Consider the following 22,308-nt stretch of genomic DNA (forward strand, 5'->3'; position numbering starts at 1 on the left):
TCTATTGTTATTCTACTGTTATTCTACTGTTCTATTGTTATTCTACTGTTATTCTACTGTTATTCTACTGTTCTATTGTTATTCTACTGTTAATCTATTGTTATTCTACTGTTCTATTGTTATTCTATTGTTATTCTACTGTTATTCTACTGTTTTTATTGTTATTCTACTGTTATTCTATTGTTATTCTACAGTTATTCTACGGTTCTATTGTTATTCTACTGTTATTCTACTGTTCTATTGTTATTCTACTGTTATAATATTGTTATTGTACTGTTATTCTATTGTTATTCTACAGTTATTCTACTGTTCTATTGTTATTCTATTGTTATTCTACTGTTATTCTACTGTTCTATTGTTATTCTACTGTTATTCTACTGTTTTATTGTTATTCTACTGTTATTCTACTGTTCTATTGTTATTCTACTGTTATAATATTGTTATTGTACTGTTCTATTGTTATTCTATTGTTATTCTACTGTTCGATTGTTATTTTACTGTTATTCTACTGTTATTCTATTGTTATTCTACTGTTATTCTACTGTTATTCTATTGTTATTCTACTGTTATTCTACTGTTCTATTGTTATTCTACTGTTATTCTACTGTTCTATTGTTATTCTACTGTTATTCTACTGTTTTATTGTTATTCTACTGTTATTCTATTGTTATTCTACTGTTATTCTACTGTTCTATTGTTATTCTACTGTTATTCTACTGTTCTATTGTTATTCTACTGTTATTCTATTGTTATTCTACTGTTATTCTACTGTTTTATTGTTATTCTACTGTTCTATTGTTATTCTATTGTTATTCTACTGTTCGATTGTTATTTTACTGTTATTCTACTGTTATTCTATTGTTATTCTACTGTTATTCTACTGTTATTCTATTGTTATTCTACTGTTATTCTACTGTTATTCTACTGTTATTCTATTGTTATTCTACTGTTATTCTATTGTTTTATTGTTATTCTACTGTTATTCTATTGTTATTCTACTGTTATTCTACTGTTCTATTGTTATTCTACTGTTATTCTACTGTTTTATTGTTATTCTACTGTTATTCTATTGTTATTCTACTGTTATTCTACTGTTTTATTGTTATTCTACTGTTCTATTGTTATTCTATTGTTATTCTACTGTTCGATTGTTATTCTACTGTTATTCTACTGTTATTCTATTGTTATTCTACTGTTATTCTACTGTTATTCTATTGTTATTCTACTGTTATTCTACTGTTATTCTACTGTTATTCTATTGTTATTCTACTGTTATTCTATTGTTATTCTACTGTTATTCTACTGTTATTCTATTATTATTCTACTGTTATTCTACTGTTATTCTATTATTATTCTACTGTTATTCTACTGTTATTCTATTGTTAATTGACTGTTATTCTACTGTTATTCGATTGTTACTGTATTGAGCATATATTTTTGTACTTACTTTTTTATTTTATATTGTTGTTGTCAAGAGGTGAACCATGAGGTAAGCATGTCATTGTACTGTGTATTGTACACCAGGGCTGTTCAATGGGCAGGATTCAGTTATGCTGAGCCACGGGGCACAGGCCATTACGTCATCAGGTCGAAAGCGGGGAGGGTGGAGATCCCTTCTCAAATGGAACAGTAATCTGTGCTGCTCAGTCATGTTGTGAACAAGGCAGGATGGTCCAGAAATAGAAACATCTCTTCTCCATCAAATAAATGTTAGAATAATCAACCTTAATTCATTGGCAGATAAAAGCTTAAAATAAATGACTTTTGCATATGAAAACACAGAATCCTACTCATTATTCCAATGCGCTTCTACATCACTTTGCTTTGAGCCGACTTCGCCGTGGGCTTCGATCGGGGCACCTGGTCACAAAGGGGAGGCAACCTGGTTACAAAACCAATACAGTCAACTTTCACTCTGTGTAAAACACCTACACGGGCGCCCGGGCCAGATGAATAGAACCACCTGTGTCCATCCTGGAGGGACAAAACACTTCTGGTTTCTAATCAAGGACTAATTCAAACAAGGGACACCCATCTTCTGACAAAATATATTTTTGTCCTGATTTCGTTCTTTGTGGATGTAATTTACATTCTTTAGCAGATGAGCCTTACAATTGAATATTTTACCACAGACTGAGCAACCATGTTGTTTATCTCCTATGTGAGTCGGTTTATGCTTCCCTAGGTGTCCCTTCTTATTGAAGCTTTTCCCACAGTCACCACAGCTAAATGGTTTCTCTCCTGTGTGAGTCCGTATATGATCCGTTAGTGTCTTCTTGAGACTGAAGCTTTTTCCACAGTCACCACAGCTAAATGGTTTCTCTCCTGTGTGAGTCAGTACATGTTCGGTTAGGTTCCCCTTCTGAGTGAAGCTTTTCCCACAGTCACCACAGCTAAATGGTTTCTCTCCTGTGTGAATCCTCATATGCCTGGAAAGATATCCTTTGTATTTGGAAGGTCTTGCCACGAACAGGGCAGGGGATCCCCACCCTGACAGATACAGACATAGACATTCAGTTTACAGGTGGAGTTGTAGCGTTTCTTGCAGAAGCTGCATTCACTGGGTCTCTTCTTGGGGAGAGTCACATGCCTCTGCAGGTCAGCTTTCAGAGCAAACATTTTAAAAAAGCACAGATGCTGTTGTGCCCTTGAGCAAGGCACTTAACCCCCCCACAACAACTGCTCCAAGGGTGGTGAAGTACGGCAGCCCCCCCGCTCCAACCTCATATATAGGTTGGAGCGGGGGAAGTCAAATTTCCTTTGGACTTTGTGTAGAATTACTTAGCTTCAAATTTGATTTACATACAATGTTTTGCAAAAGTCAATTGATCGCACATCTGTATTTCTGTAACCCAAAGCATGAATGATCCAGAGTTAAGATAGCTTTAAAATAAGCAGATAAGACCAACTTTACTGTCCATTCAGTTTAAACTGAATGCAAATGTGTCGTTGGCACTCTGAGTTATAATAAAAGGATGAAAACAGACAGAAAACATACACAAACACATTAAACAGTTACATGTCAGACTGAAATGTCAGAATGAAACAAAAAAATAAACATCACTGAGGGGTACCAGAATTGTAATTGAGAACACTCAATCAGGGATTTGTATACCACGATCAGTGTGAGTTTGCTTGCATTAAAACGTCATACTATCTTAAGTAGGGAAAGAAAAGGCCTTGCCTTTTTGTAGATGAGGTCAGTGTTTTACTGGAAGTTTGTGGTCGAAAATTGTCCCCAAGTATTTAACATGTGTGACTTGCTCCACGTCCTTCCATGGTGACATGCTCGAGAGAAGGGCCTCTGTTTTCCTCAGCGTTCTTTCCTCCAAGGCACAGTTCAGTCTTGGTGACGTTGAGGTCAAGGAAGCTATTGTCAAACCACGTCAAGAGGCAGTCAATGAACTGGGAGTAGCTGGAGATGGACTTGACCTCCAGGCAAGTAACCAGAGCCATGTCGTCTGCATATTTGATGAGGGCCATATCACTGTTGCTTCCTAAGAGATTTGTCCACATCCTGCTTTTTGATTCACTTAAATGACAGACAATCTCTTTGTCCTAATGTTCTTCCCTCTTTCAATTTCTGTCCTGTTTTCTTCCTTTGTGGATTTTATCCACATGCCTCAGCAGATGAGATTTATGAGTGAATCCTTTACCACAGACGGAGCAGCCATGTGGTTTCTCTCCTGTGTGAGTCAGTATATGCCTCCTTAGGTCCGCCTTCTGATAAAAGCTTTTCCCACAGTCACCACACCTGTATGGTTTCTCTCCTGTGTGAGTCCGTATATGTTCAGTTAGGTGCCCCTTCTCATCGAAGTTTTCCCCACAGTCACCACAGCGAAAGGAATTATCTCTGCTGTGAGTCCGTATATGCGTGGTTAGGTTGCCCCTCTGATTGAAGCTTTTCCCGCAGTCTCCACAGCTAAATGGTTTCTCACCTGTGTGAGTCCGTAAATGCATGTTTAGGTTCCCCCTCTTATTGAAGCTTTTCCCACAGTCACCACAGCTAAAAAGTTTCTCTCCTGTGTGAGAAAATATATGTATCTTAAGAGACCCTTTATGCCTGAAGCTTTTCCCACAGTCACCACAGCTAAATGGTTTCTCTCCTGTGTGAGTCCGTATATGCATGGTTAAGACCTCCTTGCGATTAAAGCTTTTCCCGCAGTCTCCACAGCTAAATGGTTTCTCTCCTGTGTGAGTCAGTTTATGCATGGTTAGGTGCCGCTTGAGCCCAAAGCTTTTCCCGCAGTCTCCACAGCTAAATGGTTTCTCTCCTGTGTGTGTCAGTTTATGAATGCTTAGGTTCCCCTTCTGACTAAAACTTTTCCCACAGTCGCCACAGCTAAAAGGTTTCTCACCTGTGTGAGTCAGTTTATGAACAGTAAGGTGTCCCTTCTGACTGAAGCTTTTCCCACAGTCATCACAGCTAAATGGTTTCTCTCCTGTGTGAATCAGTAAATGTTCAGTTAGGTTCCCCTTCTGATTGAAGCTTTTCCCACAGTCACCACAGCTAAATGGTTTCTCTCCTGTGTGAATCAGTAAATGTTCAGTTAGGTTCCCCTTCTGATTGAAGCTTTTCCCACAGTCACCACAGATAAAAGGTTTCTCTCCTTTGTGAATCCTCATGTGCCTGGACAGATCTCCTTTGTATTTGAAGGTCTTGCTACAAACAAGGCAGATATAGGGTTTCCCACCATGACAGAGCCTGACATGGGCCTTCAGTTTACAGGTGGAATTGTTCTGTTTATTGCAGAAGCAGCATTCACTGGGTCTCTTCTTGGTGAGAGTCATATGCCTCTGCAGGTCAGCTTTCAGAGGAATCGTTTTACCACAGTCACGGCAGTGGTGAATTTTTCTTGACGTGGTGCTGGGTTTGGAACTGTGTTTCTCCAATGTTGGGCTGGGATCCAATGCTGGGCTGTTGTCAAGTCCTACTGTGTCACTGCTTACAGCTGAGCTGTGGCTGGAGGCATTGTTTTGATTATCTGGAGGGTCACAGGGAATGTAGAGACCCTTAATGTGGGTCACAGTGACAAAAGGTTTGAGATCCACTGGTTTAGAGTCACTCTCTCTGTTCTCCACAGTCTGGGTTTGGGGAAGAGTCAAGGACTGAAGTGGGTCCTCCTGATCACATTCACTTTTCACACAGGAAGTAGTCAATATGGAGTCTTTGGTAACAAAGAGCCCTTGAAGCTGCTCTTCCTCCTGACTGGTCCTGACTTCCTCTTGTTCCTCTTTAATCTGTATGGTCTCTGGGTCCTCCTGCCCCAGACTGGGGCTCCACTCCTGCTCACAGTGCTGCTGCTCAGGGGGAAACTCCTCTTCAGAGACAGAGAGTTGCAGGGATTCTGGAGGGAAGGAGAGGAATAGCAGATGTTATTTATAACAGAATTTGGAATCACTCACAAATTATAGATCTCTATGACATTCAATTTCATTGTTCTTCCTTAGCATGGATCTCTATGATCTATACAGCCTGAGTGCAGATAGCTAGCTAGGTATTTGCTTCCTTAGCATGGATCTCTATGATCTATACAGCCAGAGTGCAGATAGCTAGCTAGGTATTTGCTTTCCTTGACACAAGCCATATAGGTGGTGGGTTAACATGCCTACTATTGAACACACTGTAGCTAATGTGTATAAAAGTTCCACCGACACCGTCTAACCCTTAACATTCCTTGCACAACTGAAAAATAGTGTATGTTTTAGAGGATCGAAGGACCATGATTGGCATAAGGAACCTTAGGTTAAGCTTAGCAACCACTACAGCATGTCTGATCAGAACAGGGATGAGGCGGATGTCCAGGTTAAGAAGCGTTTAATGGGAAGAGATGTTCAGGTTAAGGGGGGTTTAATGGAAGGAGATGTCCAGGTTAAGGAGGGTTTAATGGGAAGAGATGTCCAGGTTAAGGAGGGTTTAATGGGAAGAGATGTCCAGGTTAAGGAGGGTTTAATGGGAAGAGATGTCCAGGTTAAGGAGGGTTTAATGGGAAGAGATGTCCAGGTTAAGAGGGATTTAATGGGAAGAGATGTCCAGGTTAAGAGGGATTTAATAGGAAGAGATGTCCAGGTTAAGGAGGGTTCAATGGGAAGAGATGTCCAGGTTAAGGAGGGTTTAATGGAAGGAGATGTCCAGGTTAAGAGGGATTTAATAGGAATAGATGTCCAGGTTAAGGAGGGTTTAATGGGAAGAGATGTCCAGGTTAAGGGGGGTTTAATGGGAAGAGATGTCCAGGTTAAGGAGGGTTCAAAAGGAAGAGATGTCCAGGTTAAGGAGGGTTTAATGGGAAGAGATGTCCAGGTTAAGGAGGGTTTAATGGGAAGAGATGTCCAGGTTAAGGAGGGTTTAATGGGAAGAGATGTCCAGGTTAAGAGGGATTTAATGGGAAGAGATGTCCAGGTTAAGGAGGGTTTAATGGGAAGAGATGTCCAGGTTAAGGAGGGTTTAATAGGAATAGATGTCCAGGTTAAGGAGGGTTTAATAGGAATAGATGTCCAGGTTAAGGAGGGTTTAATGGGAAGAGATGTCCAGGTTAAGAGGGATTTAATAGGAATAGATGTCCAGGTTAAGGAGGGTTTAATGGGAAGAGATGTCCAGGTTAAGAGGGATTTAATGGGAAGAGATGTCCAGGTTAAGAGGGATTTAATGGGAAGAGATGTCCAGGTTAAGAGGGATTTAATGGGAAGAGATGTCCAGGTTAAGGAGGGTTTAATGGGAAGAGATGTCCAGGTTAAGGAGGGTTTAATGGAAGGAGATGTCCAGGTTAAGGAGGGTTTAATGGGAAGAGATGTCCAGGTTAAGGGGGGTTTAATGGGAAGAGATGTCCAGGTTAAGGAGGGTTCAATAGGAAGAGATGTCCAGGTTAAGGAGGGTTTAATGGGAAGAGATGTCCAGGTTAAGGAGGGTTTAATGGGAAGAGATGTCCAGGTTAAGGAGGGTTTAATGGGAAGAGATGTCCAGGTTAAGAGGGATTTAATGGGAAGAGATGTCCAGGTTAAGAGGGATTTAATAGGAAGAGATGTCCAGGTTAAGGAGGGTTCAATGGGAAGAGATGTCCAGGTTAAGGAGGGTTTAATGGAAGGAGATGTCCAGGTTAAGAGGGATTTAATAGGAATAGATGTCCAGGTTAAGGAGGGTTTAATGGGAAGAGATGTCCAGGTTAAGGGGGGTTTAATGGGAAGAGATGTCCAGGTTAAGGAGGGTTCAATAGGAAGAGATGTCCAGGTTAAGGAGGGTTTAATGGGAAGAGATGTCCAGGTTAAGGAGGGTTTAATGGGAAGAGATGTCCAGGTTAAGGAGGGTTTAATGGGAAGAGATGTCCAGGTTAAGAGGGATTTAATGGGAAGAGATGTCCAGGTTAAGAGGGATTTAATAGGAAGAGATGTCCAGGTTAAGGAGGGTTCAATGGGAAGAGATGTCCAGGTTAAGGAGGGTTTAATGGAAGGAGATGTCCAGGTTAAGGAGGGTTTAATGGGAAGAGATGTCCAGGTTAAGGAGGGTTTAATGGGAAGAGATGTCCAGGTTAAGGAGGGTTTAATGGGAAGAGATGTCCAGGTTAAGGAGGGTTTAATGGGAAGAGATGTCCAGGTTAAGGAGGGTTTAATGGGAAGAGATGTCCAGGTTAAGGAGGGTTTAATGGGAAGGAGATGTCCAGGTTAAGGGGGGTTTAATGGGAAGAGATGTCCAGGTTAAGGAGGGTTTAATGGGAAGAGATGTCCAGGTTAAGGAGGGTTTAATGGGAAGAGATGTCCAGGTTAAGGAGGGTTTAATGGGAAGAGATGTCCAGGTTAAGGAGGGTTTAATGGGAAGAGATGTCCAGGTTAAGGGGGGTTTAATGGAAGGAGATGTCCAGGTTAAGAGGGATTTAATGGGAAGAGATGTCCAGGTTAAGGAGGGTTTAATGGATGGGAACAGGGATGAGGCTGTCCCCGCCCTCAGTCCACCTGATTGTGCTGCTGATTCAATTTCTGTTGTTTTGTCTGTGGCTATAAACCCTGACGTGTTCACCAGACGTGCTACCTTGCCCCAGACCTGCGGTTTTCGTCCCTCTCTCTTCCGCGCCTGCTGTCTCGACCTTTGAATGATCGGCTATGAAAAGCCAAGTGACATTTACTCCTGAGGTGCTGACCTGTTGCACCCTCTACAACCACTGTGCTTATTATTTGACCCTGCTGGTCATCTATGAATGTTAACATATTGAAGAACAGCCAGATGGACTGGCCACCTCTCAGAGCCTGGTTCCTCTCTAGGTTTCTTCCTAGGTTCTGGCCTTTCTAGGGAGTTTTTCCTAACCACCGTGCTTCTACATTTGCATTGCTTACTGTTTGGGGTTTTAGGCTGGGTTTCTGTATTAGCATTTTGTGACATCAGCTGATGTAAGAAGGGCTTTATAAATACATTTGATTGATTGATTTAATGGAAAGAGATGTCCACATTCAAACACACACGTGAACACTGTTGGTTCAGATAACTGAGAATCCTATCCAGTGAGAAGTAATACTAAAATGTAGATTATAGTATTGCTATATTTTATGCCCCCATTGAAAACACTGTGAGGTACCTGCTATACAGGTGAGGTACCTGCTATACAATACAACAGGCATTGGTCCAGTCACAATCCAATGAACCAAACAGGCTAATTGGTTCGTAGACATGCTAAACGTGGGTAAATGTACTAAATTAACAGTACAAGAGTGTAGGTACATCTACATTACATAAACAGAATATACAAGAGCGATTTACACCCATTGAAACCACAAAATGACTAATGCTAACAAGGCTAACATCGCTAGCTAGCATGCTAAATGCCCATTCATTCTTAATGCAAATGCTAACGCTAACACTAGCGGAAGTGTATGAGCTAGCTAACAAGCTCAACACAATTATTTACAACAGACGCTACTTGACAAATTCACAAGACAAAGATCTCTTGGAACTATAGTTTAGCTGCACGCTCAATAAACCATCAGAACAGCAAGGTACACTACATGACCAAATGTATGTGGACACCTGCTGAGTACACTACATGACCAAACGTATGTGGACACCTGCTGAGTACACTACATGACCAAAAGTATGTGGACACCTGCTGGGTACACTACATGACCAAAAGTATGTGGACACCTGCTGAGTACACTACATGACCAAAAGTATGTGGACACCTGCTGAGTACACTACATGACCAAAAGTATGTGGACACCTGCTGAGTACACTACATGACCAAAAGTATGTGGACACCTGCTGAGTACACTACATGACCAAAAGTATGTGGACACCTGCTGAGTACACTACATAACCAAACGTATGTGGACACCTGCTGAGTACACTACATGACCAAAAGTATGTGGACACCTGCTGAGTACACTACATGACCAAAAGTATGTGGACACCTGCTGAGTACACTACATGACCAAACGTATGTGGACACCTGCTGAGTACACTACATGACCAAAAGTATGTGGACACCTGCTTGTCGAACATCTCATTCTAAAATCATGGGCATTAATATGTAGTTGGTCCCCCCTTTGCTGCTGTAACAGCATATAGTTTAGCTGCACGCCCAATAAACCATCAGAACAGCAAAGGTACACTACTACTGAGCACTACTACTGTAGTTGATCCCCACCTTTGCTGCTGTAACAGCCTCCACTTTTCTGGGATGGCTTTCCACTAGATATTGGAACATTGATGGTGGGATTTGCCTCCATTCAGCCACAGCTGCATTAGTGAGGTTGGGCACTGATGTTGGGCGATTAGGCCTGGCTCGCGGCTGGCGCCCCAATTCATCCCAAAGTTGTTCGATGGGGTTGAGGTCAGGGCTCTGTGCAGGCCAGTGAAGTTCTTCCACGCTGATCTTGACAAACCATTTCTGTATGGACCTCACTTGTGCTCTAGGGAATTGTCCTGCAGAAGCACGAAACGGCCGTCCCCAAACTGTTGCCACAAACTGGAAGCACAGAATCGTCTAGAACAGTGGTCACCAACCTTTTCTGAGTCAAGATCACTTTCGCAGTCAAAAAGAAAGCTGAGATCTACTGCTCAGTTTTTTTTTGTTTTACATTAACCTCACACAAACAGTTTTGTAGGAATGAGGTTTGGGCAGTAGGCCTAATACATTATCACAGCATATTGGCTATATGATTGGCCTGCCAATATTATTAATCTGACCATATTATACTTAAAAACTCGAGCTTTCAAAATAGATCAGCTGGTTTAGCACTTGTGAGGCACTGTGGAGCATGAATTTAAATAATTTGCTGTTTTATTTTACTGGACTGATGGTACCTGCATCTGATGGTCAACGAGGTCACATCACCAAGTCAGTGGTCTTCAGGTGGAAAAGTCGGAGCTCTAGAAAGATGCCAGAGTTTCCGACTTGGAATTCCGAGTTGGATGACCGTTCAAAATTATTTTTGTTTTGTAATAGTGTTGAATAAAAACAGTGACTGTGCTGAATGTAAACTTAAACTCACTCATAAAAACAGCAGCTCTTTGCTGTATTCGTTGACAGTCTCTCTGTGGTCATGTTTTAAAAGATATTAAATCTTACGTAAGCTAGTAGCCTATTAAACTTGGCTGTTGCCATGGTCATGGAAGCTCTGTAGCCACGGTGATTTGACCTATCCGATTGGGCAACGCAGTAGGTGCACTTGATTTAGTCACAGATTTGCCGGTCCGCCAGGTAGGCGGAGTTTGTCTCATGGGAACACTTTGCTTACCCGGTGCGCAGGACTTTTCAATCAAGTGCACCTACCGGCAACAGCTCAACACGATTTTAAAAAGAAAAGTAACACAAGCCTTTATCGTTGGTTGGCTTTTCTACAGAAATGTTTGGTGATCGACTAGGACCGGTTGGCGACCACTGGTCTAGAATGTCACTCTATGCTGTAGCGTTAAGATTTCCCTTCACTGGAACTAAGGGGCCTAGACCGAACCATGAAAAACAGCCCCACACCATTATTCTGCCTCCACCAAACTTTACAGTTGGCATTGGGGCAGGTAGTGTTCTCCAGAGAACGTGTTTCCACTTCTCCAGAGTCCAATGGTGGTGAGCTTTACTCCACTCCAGCCGACGCTTGGCAGCGCACATGGTGATCTTAGGCTTGTGTGCAGCTGCTCGGCCATGGTAGTGAGTGTTGCGACAGAGGACATACAATTTATAAGGAAAACACTCTTCAGCACATTGGCGGTCCCACTCTGTGAGCTTGTGTGGCCTACCACTTCGCGGCTGAGCCGTTGTTGCTCCTAGACCTTTTCACTTCACAATAACAACACTTACAACACTTAGCAGCGCAGAAATTTGACAAACTGACTTGGAAAGTTGGCATCCTATGACGGTGCCACGTTGGAAGTCAATGAGCTCTTCAGTAAGGCCATTCTACTGACAATGTTTGTCTATGGAGATTGCATGGCTGTGTGCTCGATTTTATACACCTGTCAGCAACAGGTGTGGCTGAAATAGCCAAATCCACTAATTTGAAGGGGTGTCCACATGCTGCGGTATACATACTGTATGTGACATCAGGAGGACAAGCAGCAAGAGGGAAAATGTAGTGCTCGTCAGGATAGGGAAATCACCTAGAGAATGACAGAGGCCTCTAGTGACCAAAAGGCAGTATTACCATGGGCAGCGCCATTAAGGGCTTCCACCATTTTAATACAGTCAAGTGGGAGGGACTTCCAACTTCATTGGCTGATCCCTCCTGGTGACCCTGTTGGGAGTCTTAACCTCGACCAGAGACATTATGCTGATAGGGGGCACAGGGGCATGCAGTGTCCAGCTGTGACATCATCTCTCAGAGCAGTCATCCCTCAGGGTCTCAATGCTGCCACCTACTGTATGTCATCTCTCAGGAAAAGTGGGTGTGTCGAAAGGAGTGGGCGTTTCAAAAAGGACCATATAAGGAGAAGTGGGTGTTTCGAAAAGGACCATATAAGGAGAAGTGGGTGTTTAGAAATGAGTATTTTAACACTAGAAGCACTTCAATTTCATAACTACTAGAACCGCTATGACTTGATATTTAAATGTATTTATTTATTGAATGTTTGTTTATTCCATGTAACTCTGTGTTGGTGTTTGTGTCGCACTGCTTTGCTTTATCTTGGCCAGGTCGCAGTTGCAAATGAGAACTTGTTCTCAACTAGCTTACCTGGTTAAATAAAGGTGGGGAAGAAAAAAAAACACCATTTAAAAAAAAGTATTATTATTTATTTTTTGATAACTGAACCTACCGTCATCTCTGCAGACCATAACTCACGTCCAATAACCCAAAGGTCTCGAGTGTGCACCTTTCAAAACCCCCACTTCTCCTTATATGGTTCCTTTCTAAACCCCCATTTTTCCACAGAGATAAACTGGTAGCTGCATAGAGAATTGGAAGGATGACTGCTCGGAAAGTATTCAGACCCCTTCACTTTTTCCACATATTGTTACGTTACAGCCTTATTCTAAAATTGATTACATTTTCCTCATCAATCTACACATAATATCCCATAATGACAAAGCAAAAACAGTTGTTTTTTTTGGTATTTGTAAAGTTATTTTGGATGATAATTAAGTTTAGTGTTCAAGGTTTCCAAATCTGTATAGCAATCAAGGATCAATTGTTCCTACACTGACCAAAAATATAAACGCAACATGTAAAGTGTTGGTCCCATGTTTCATGAGCAGAAACAAAAGATCACAGAAATTGTCCATATGCACAAAAAACGTATTTCTCTCAAAAAGTTTTCACAAATTTGTTTACATCCCTGTTAGTGAGCATTTCTCCTTTGCCAAGATAATCCATCCATCCGACAGGTGTGCAATATCAAGAAGCTGATTAAACAGCATAATCATTACACAGGTGCACCTTGTGTTGGGGCCAATAAAAGGCCACTATAAAATGTGCAGTTTTGTCACACGAACCCAATGCCACAGATGTCTCAACTTGAGGGAGCGTGCAAATGGCATGTTGACTGCAGGAATGTCCACCAGAGCTGTTGCAAGATAATTAAATGTTAATTTCTCTGCCATAAGCCACCTCCAACATAATTTTGGAGGCATAAGGCATAAGCAACGGACAACAAACACAATTGCATTTTATCTATGGCAATTTGAATGCACAGAAATACCTTGACGAGATCCTGAGGCCCATTGTGGTGCCATTCATCTGCCGCCATCACCTCATGTTTCAGCATGATAATACAAGGCCCCATGTCGCTAGGATCTGTACACAATTCCTGGAAGCTGAAAATGTCCCAGTTCTTCCATGGCCTGTTTACTCACCAGACATGTCTCCCATTGAGCATGTTTTGAAATCTCTGGATCGACGCGTACGACAGCGTGTTCCATTTCCCACCAATATCCAGAAACTTCTCACAGCCATGGAAGAGGAGTGGGACAACATTCCACCGGCCACAATCACCAGCCTGATCAACTCTATGCAAAGGAGATGTGTCGCACTGCATGAGGTAAATGGTCACACCAGATACTGACTTGTTTTTTAAACCACGCCTCTATTTCTTTTTAAAAAATATCTGTGACCAACAGATGCATATGTATATTCCCAGTCATGTGAAATCCATAGATTAGGGCCAAATGTATTTATTTCAATTGACTGATTTCCGTATATATATTTTAACTCAGTAAAATCTTTGAAATTGTTGCATGTTGCGTTGATATTTTTGTTCAGTATAGACAGAGCGTATCACACTTGACCAAATCATCATCCTCAGCTAATCAAAAGGAACGGTTTAGCACCAATGTAGCACTGGAGTCAGAATGGCAACATAAATGTGTGGAGCTGCTGTCCAAGCAAAGGGAAAGCACAGCCACGTCGGGGCTAAAACCACTTCTACAAAATGTTGAAATGGTGATCACAAAGCCTAAACAGTTTATTAATTTACTAGAACTATAGCTAACTATCAGTAGATACACATACTAACCTATTCTACGTAGTTTTATCTCTGGTGTCCTCCCCAGCAGTCTCCATAGCAGATCATTCTCTTCCTGGTACTCTGCTACAGTTTCCTCAACCGCACCAAGAATCTCCACAGCAGCAGATGCTGTTAAACATTCATTTAACAACACACGAAACGACTGTAGTTTAGACGTTTTCAGTGGACTGAGAGTTGGGTGTTCAGCTAGTATGGCTTCTTGATGTGGGTCCATCTGATCACATTCACTTTTCACACAGGAAGGAGTGAATACGGACTCTATGACATCAGGCTGCAGACGTTGAAGCTGCTCTTCCTCCTGACTGGTCCTGACTTCCTCCTGTTCCTCTTTAATCTGTGTGGTCTCTGGGTCCTCCTGTCCCAGACTGGGGCTCCACTCCTGCTCACAGTGCTGCTGCTCAGGGGGAACCTCCTCTTCAGAGACAGAGAGCTGCAGGGAGTCTGGAGGGAAGGAGAGGAGGAGCAGAGGTTACCTATACAGACTTTAGACATGCCTGAGTCACAATGCCATTTCTAAATGCTTATGTTGACTCAGACAAAAAAACATGTATATATATGTTCCAATGTGAAAAAACAGATATAGAAACATTGACATTCACTGCAGTGTTGAATGGAAACTCAAATGTAGATGACAAAAAAAAACATAACTTTCATATTCAGAAAAAACTAAAATATTATGAGCAGTCAGTGGAAAGTCATAAGCCACATCGACTCGGTACTGGTACCCTGTGTATATATCCATACTGGTACCCTGTGTATACAGCTATACTGGTACCCTGTGTATACAGCTATACTGTGTATATATCCATACTGGTACCCTGTGTATACAGCTATACTGGTACCCTGTGTATACAGCTATACCGGTACCCCGTGTATACAGCTATACTGGTACCCCGTGTATACAGCTATACTGGTACCCCGTGTATACAGCTATACTGGTACCCCGTGTATACAGCTATACTGGTACCCCGCGTATACAGCTATACTGGTACCCCGCGTATACAGCTATACTGGTACCCCGTGTATACAGCTATACTGGTACCCTGTGAAAACAGCTATACTGGTACCCTGTGAAAACAGCTATACTGGTACCCTGTGTATATATCCATTCTGGTACACTGTGTATATATCCATTCTGGTACCCCGTGTATATATATCCATACTGGTACCCTGTGTATACAGCTATACTGGTACCCCGTGTATACAGCTATACTGGTACCCCGTGTATACAGCTATACTGGTACCCCGTGTATACAGCTATACTGGTACCCCGTGTAAACAGCTATACTGGTACCCCGTGTATACAGCTATACTGGTACCCCGTGTATACAGCTATACTGGTACCCCGTGTATACAGCTATACTGGTACCCTGTGAAAACAGCTATACTGGTACCCGGTGTATATATCCATTCTGGTACACTGTGTATATATATCCATTCTGGTACCCCGTGTATATATATCCATACTGGTGCCCTGTGTATACAGCTATACTGGTACCCTGTGTATACAGATATTCTGGTACCCTGTGTATATATCCATTCTGGTACACTGTGTATATATCCATTCTGGTACCCCGTGTATATATATCCATACTGGTACCCTATGTATACAGCTATACTGGTACCCTGTGTATACAGCTATACTGGTACCCTGTGTATATATCCATACTGGTACCCCGTGTATACAGCTATACTGGTACCCTGTGTATACAACAGTATTGTTACTCATTGTCAGAGTTCTCCACAGGATTTTTTAACAAGGTGGTGCTACTGAGTACGAGGGACATAAGTAAGCATTTCACTGTTAGTTTATGAAGCATGTGACAAATACAATCAAATGCGAAGGCTTTAGATAAGTAATAAAATATGCAGACAACTATATAATCATAGGCCTACGTAATAATTGTTCATGGCTTTAATGGTTTATTTAATCTAGTAAATTACACATTCGCAGATAAAAGCTTGATTGCTGTAGTCCTGTAGACCAATATATACAGTAGTTAGGTAGGTAGAACAACCAAAAAACATTTGGTTGAAATTGTGATCTCTATTTACCTAAGCATTTTACTAATTGAGTATAACTATAGCTACCTATCAGTATATCTACATACGTACCTGTTCTACATAGTTGAACCTCTGATGTGATCTCCAGCAGTCTCCGTAGCCGATCATTCTCCTCCTGGTATTTCACTACCGTTTTCTCAACTTCCCCGAAAATCTCCACAGCAGCCGCCGTTAAACGCTCATTTAAAAACACACGAAACGACTGTAGTTTAGACATATTTCAGACGACTGGGAGTTGGGTAGCCTATTTAGTCTTTCTTTACTCCACAAAAATAACGTTCAAAATCAAAACAGAGTCACCTCAGAGAGGAATGGCGAAGCGAGAGGTTACACTCTCGCCTAAATCTGTCCAAAATTACATCGATGCGTTTCAATGGGTTTATTTCGGACCTAATCTTGTCGCCTGCATTCCTACTTTTGGGACAACGACTTCTATTGTCTGGACTGAGTGACATGAGCATCTCATCATTAAATACAGATCTCTGTTCACCTCCAGTCCTACTTCCGTGTTCCAGTCGAGGAATGATTTTAAACTCCTTGGTTCTTCTGGAACCCGGAAACAGACAACAGCGTCGCCAGATGGATGGGGGTTTATTATTGTGCAAAACAGCCAGCCGAAAGCCAGAGGTGTACAGTGGTGGGGAAAAGTATTTGATCCCCTGCTGATTTTGTTCATTTGCCCACTTACAAAGAAATGATCAGTCTATAATTTTAATGGTAGGTTTATGTGAACAGTGAGGGACAGAATAACAACAAAAAATCCAGAAAAATGCATGTCAAAAATGTTATAAAATCAAATCAAATCAAATCAAATTTATTTTTATATAGCCCTTCGTACATCAGCTGATATTCTCAAAGTGCTGTACAGAAACCCAGCCTAAAACCCCAAACAGCAAGCAAAGCATGTGAAAGAAGCACGGTGGCTAGGAAAAACTCCCTAGGAAAAACTCCCTAGAAAGGCCAAAAACCTAGGAAGAAACCTAGAGAGGAACCAGGCTATGAGGGGTGGCCAGTCCTCTTCTGGCTGTGCAGGGTGGATATTAAAACAGAACATGGTCAAAATGTTAAAATGTTAAAATGTTCATAAATGACCAGCATGGTCAAATAATAATAATCATAGTGATTATTTGTGATGATTTGCATTTTTATGAGGGAAATAAATATTTGACCCCTCTGCAAAACATGACTTAGTACTTGGTGGCAAAACCCTTGTTGGCAATCACAGAGGTCAGACGTTTCTTGTTGTTGGCCACCAGGTTTGCACACATCTCAGGAGGGATTTTGTCCCACTCCTCTTTGCAGATCTTCTCCAAGTCATTAAGGTTTCGAGGCTGACGTTTGGCAACTCGAACCTTCAGCTCCCACCACAGATTTTCTATGGGATTAAGGTCTGGAGACTGGCTAGGCCACTCCAGGACCTTAATGTGCTTCTTCTTGAGCCACTCCTTTGTTGCCTTGGCCGTGTGTTTTGGGTCATTGTCATGCTGGAATACCCATCCACGACCCATTTTCAATGCCCTTGCTGAGGGAAGGAGGTTCTCACCCAAGATTTGACAGTACATGGCCCGTCAAATGATGCGGTGAAGTTGTCCTGTCCCCTTAGCAGAAAAACACCCCCAAAGCATAATGTTTCCACCTCCATGTTAGACGGTGGGGATGGCGTTCTTGGGGTCATAGGCAGCATTCCTCCTCCTCCAAACACGGCGACTTGAGTTGATGCCAAAGAGCTCCATTTTGGTCTCATCTGACCACAACACTTTCACCAGTTGTCCTCTGAATCATTCAGATGTTCATTGGCAAACTTCAGACGGGCATGTATATGTATTCTTGAGCAGGGGGACCTTGCGGGCACTGCGGAATTTCAGTCCTTCACGGCGTAGTGTGTTACCAATTGTTTTCTTAGTGACTATGGTCCCAGCTGCCTTGAGATCATTGACAAGATCCTCCCGTGTAGTTCTGGGCTGATTCCTCACCGTTCTCATGATCATTGCAACTCCACGAGGTGAGATCTTGCATGGAGCCCCAGGCCGAGGGAGATTGACAGTTCTTTTGTGTTTCTTCCATTTGCTCATCATCGCACCAACTGTTGTCACCTTCTCACCAAGCTGCTTGGCGATGGTCTTGTAGCCCATTCCAGCCTTGTGTAGGTCTACAATCTTGTCCCTGACATCCTTGGAGAGCTCTTTGGTCTTGGCCATGGTGGAGAGTTTGGAATCTGATTGATTGATTGCTTCTGTGGACAGGTGTCTTTTATACAGGTAACAAACTGAGATTAGGAGCACTCCCTTTAAGAGTGTGCTCCTAATCTCAGCTCGTTACCTGAATAAAAGACACCTGGGAGCCAGAAATCTTTCTGATTGTGAGGGGGTCAAATACTTATTTCCCTCATTAAAATGCAAATAAATTTATAACATTTTTGACATGCGTTTTTCTCGATATTTTTGTTATTATTCTGTCTCTCACTGTTCAAATAAACCTACCATTAAAATTATAGACTGATCCTTTCTTTATCAGTGGGCAAACGTACAAAATCAGCAGGGGATTAAATACTTTTCCCCCCCACTGTATACTACAAAGCATGTCCCTGAGTTAGCCAGCTAACTTGCCTAAATATTCTCAATTTACAAAAATATATTTAAGCTTGAAATGGGCATGGTCAGTTTGACCCCCCCCCCCCCCCCCCCCCCCCCCCCAATCAGTGGAGGCTGGTGGGAGGAGCTATAGGGCTGGAATGGCTGGAATGGAATTAATGGTTTCCACATGTGATATGTTTTTCACCATTCCATTGATTCCATTCCAGCCATTACAATGAGGCTGTCCTCCTATAGCTCTTCCCACCAGCCTCCACTGCCCTCAGTAGTAAAGTAGTAAAGGGAAACAATAACTACATGTAGACCAACAGTGGTTTTCATCAGTATAGGATGATGTGGGAGAATCAATTGATCATCAGGAGTCAACTGTATATCATTTCTCCATATACGAGATTAAATCAATATCATCACAATGAGCAACATTAGGACAAAATTGATGAGAAATGCTCTTGGAGAGATGTATTTTCTGGAAAGTATAGCTACCATTTTTTTATGAATCAATAACATCAGTCAAAAACATTCTCTCAATACCCTGAGAGACATTCCAAAATAAATGACCAGATATTCAGATATTATTTAAGTGATCATGCCCAAGATGTTGGTGTTTGCAGAATATATTGGCATGTGTGTTAACAGCAAGGTTTATACAAATCTCTGGTGTTGAAAACTAAATGTTAGACTAAAAGTAATGTGAGAAAATGTCTAGATGCTTTTTATAGTGGAGATCAAGTTTATAAATTGTTTAGTTGGGTTGCTCAGTGGATTGGATGGAACAGAGTAAATAGGCATTTTAACATCATAGATTTAGCCGGTGGTAACTTGTGTAATAGACACCGGCTGTAATGCGGTTTTAACCAATCAGCATTCAGGATTAGACCCTCCCGTTGTATAATCTGTTGTTATTCTACTGTTATTCTACTGTTATTCTATTATTATTCTACTGTTATTCTACTGTTATTCTATTGTTATTCTACTGTTATTCTACTGTTATTCGATTGTTACTGTATTGAGCATATATTTTTGTACTTACTTTTTTATTTTATAATGTTGTTGTCAAGAGGTGAACCATGAGGTAAGCATGTCATTGTACTATGTACTGTACACCAGGGCTGTTCAATGGGCAGGATTCAGTTATGTTTTTAACAACACCTGGGTCACACATGGGAGACAGCCTGGTTACAAAACCAATACAGTCAACTTTCACTCTGTGTAAAACACCTACACGGGCGCCCGGGCCAGATGAATAGAACCACCTGTGTCCATCCTGGAGGGACAAAACACTTCTGGTTTCCATCCACTCCTTCTAATCAGGGACTCATTCTAAATAGCACAATAATGAAAACGCCAGTTTACTTCAAAACTAGCAGTCGTTCAATTTTCTTGTGTAACAGTTAAGATAATGGGACAATTCAGAGTACCAGGCAGTATCCCATCCATGGATTGAGGTACATTTTCCAAGGCTATGTTGAGGTAAAAATCGGAGTAGAATATTTGTGAGTATGATGCTTGTATGGATATCAACCCCAATACATATGCATGTCATCTACACCAATCAATTGCATTACAGCAGAGAACTGTATGCAATGACGTGATGCTCATGTAACTCCGCCCTAAAAATGGGAGTCGTCGCAAAGGCCAGAAATAAGGCGACAAGTTTTACGTCCGAAAATAGCCCATTGCTACGGAAGTCCAGCGAGGACATATGAATAAAAAATTAAAAAAAGTTCCCTCTTTATGTCGAGATCACGACCTCTTTATCTCATCATTACAACATAACAAAAGTTATGTCAATATCACAATCTCTTTATCTCATGAGCACGACATAACAAAAGTTATGCCAATATCACGACCTCTTTATCTCATGATCACAACATAACAAAAGTTGTTTTGTCAAGATCACAAAATAATCAAAACTACCACGCATCAATAATCCATTTATTCAGGAGCATGATAACCACTTCCTCAAGGAGCCCTGTGCCTGCATTTATGCAATGCAGGTTATTTAAGCCCTGAACGATGCCTGACAGGCAGCCCTGTCTCCCAGGCTGTGTGCCACCTAGGGTGACCACATGTCCTGGATTGTGTGAGACAGTCCCGCATTTTGTCCCTTTGTCCTGCGTCCCACAACCAAACAATCATGTCCCACATTTAACTAGCATATTTCTCTAAATCCTTTTGGGCTAAATTCAAGCTAAGCTTGGAGAGGACAGCTAGTCCCAACTACACACAAAAAGCGGGACAAAAACATTATTTTTCACTAAAGTAGTGCACTGGGCCTTTACTATTCTTGTATTAGCAGACCGATATAGCCGTCTGTAGCGCGGGCTACGTTGTTAGGGCGGAGAGACATGTATCTTGGTCAGTATATCCATTATCTTTGCTCCAGCTAATTTTGAAGAGGACGGTAGGCCCAACGACTTACAAAACATGTTGTTCTGATGAAGATCTACCACAGTAAGTAAATGGCCATATTAGACTGAAAGATATAAAGTCATTTCATCAAACTTGTGAGGCTCTCTCCGTGTTCATTAGTTGCTCATATTAACACCTTTGCTGCTACTTCTCTCAATCCCATTTTAAAAAGTCTCCCTTCCTAACTTTTTTACATTCCCTAAGACCAACCAGAAATGTTTCCTTGGCCAAATATTCTCAGATTTTGTGGTCTGTAGTTTCTGCATCACCAAATATTTGCGCAGGCAAAAGAGTAAGCTAGGTGCACTTCAATTGTTTGTTTTGGTGCAGCAGACTGCACGGGTATGGTGCTGCGGGAGTGACGTACTCCATCACTTCTCACAATGGTTCTCGTTTAATAAAGTTAGATCAAAGCTGAATCAATGTCTTGGAAGATCACATAATGATTCATTCATATTCTACATAACAATATCCATTATTGTTACTCCAAAAAACACCACCTCATTTCTTATGAAACAGGATCTAAACACATATTTCCCATGCAACTGCTTGAGATCAATTGGTCGGCATGGAGACACAGTTTGGACATTTCACTGATAAAACGTGAAGAACTATCATTCACGATTGACAGTGAGGATAGCATGGCCTTTTTTTTTAATTAGGAATGCGTAACTTGGTGTTTGATGGTATAAAATAAATTTGAAAAACTCTTGAGACAATATGTGTCGGCATAGGCAGACGTTTGCAATTGGAGGATGCGTTTTATGCATATTCCATAATGATATTCAATAGGCTACAAACATTGAGAAATTAGGACATTATTTAGATTTGTATTGCTCTCCAGCACCTAAACAATTTGCACTTCCTCCGTGAGTGGGAGTTGGATTTGTGTGTGTGTGTGGAGGGGTGCTGACAAATGTTTTTATTAATGTAGGCTACGCTGTCCCGCAAAATCATTATGTTGTCCCGCATTTGGGTATTTTAAATGCGGTCAACTTAGTGCCGCCCCCAAGACCACAGCCAATCGCATGCAAGGAACAACGCAACTAACTTGGCTAGTCTTGTGAGCTAGCTAGTTAGCTAGGTAGTCTCGTTAGCTAGCTAGTTAGCTAGGTAGTCTCGTTAGTTAGCTAGTTAGCTAGGTAGTCTTGGGAGCTAGCTAGTTAGCTAGGTAGTCTCGTTAGCTAGCTGGCAAGTTATCTGTGCTAGTTGTTAGCTTGCATAACTGATATGTGTATAATTATAAGGGACACTTCATGTTTTGTGGATAATATAACAATTTACAGTGGGTGAGCTCAATTC

At 41.6% G+C, this 22,308-nt stretch overlaps 1 protein-coding gene across 1 annotated transcript; it reads right to left on the minus strand.

Annotated features, from left to right (window-relative positions):
• Positions 1–2,422: 2,422 nt before the first annotated feature.
• Positions 2,423–16,512, minus strand: LOC106578116 (uncharacterized). The gene is made up of 3 exons (XM_014156721.3): positions 16,055–16,512; positions 13,928–14,380; positions 2,423–5,348 (listed from the first exon to the last, which is right to left on the minus strand). The coding sequence occupies exons 1-3, from the start codon at positions 16,218–16,220 to the stop codon at positions 3,577–3,579; spliced, it is 2,391 nt and encodes a 796-aa protein (XP_014012196.3). The 5' UTR covers positions 16,221–16,512; the 3' UTR covers positions 2,423–3,576.
• Positions 16,513–22,308: the final 5,796 nt, after the last annotated feature.

This window comes from Salmo salar, chromosome 18 (genome assembly GCF_965601325.2).
Source record: "Salmo salar chromosome 18, fSalSal1, whole genome shotgun sequence".
NCBI classification, from domain to species: Eukaryota; Metazoa; Chordata; class Actinopteri; order Salmoniformes; family Salmonidae; genus Salmo; species Salmo salar.

Coding starts and splice junctions, on each gene's coding strand:
- LOC106578116 (XM_014156721.3), bottom strand. CDS start 16,220: ATGTCTAAACTACAGTCGTTTCGTGTGTTTTTAAATGAGCGTTTAACG. Junction 14,381..16,054: donor GGTTCAACTATGTAGAACAG/GTACGTATGTAG, acceptor CCTTCCCTCCAG/ACTCCCTGCAGCTCTCTGTC. Junction 5,349..13,927: donor GATAAAACTACGTAGAATAG/GTTAGTATGTGT, acceptor CCTTCCCTCCAG/AATCCCTGCAACTCTCTGTC.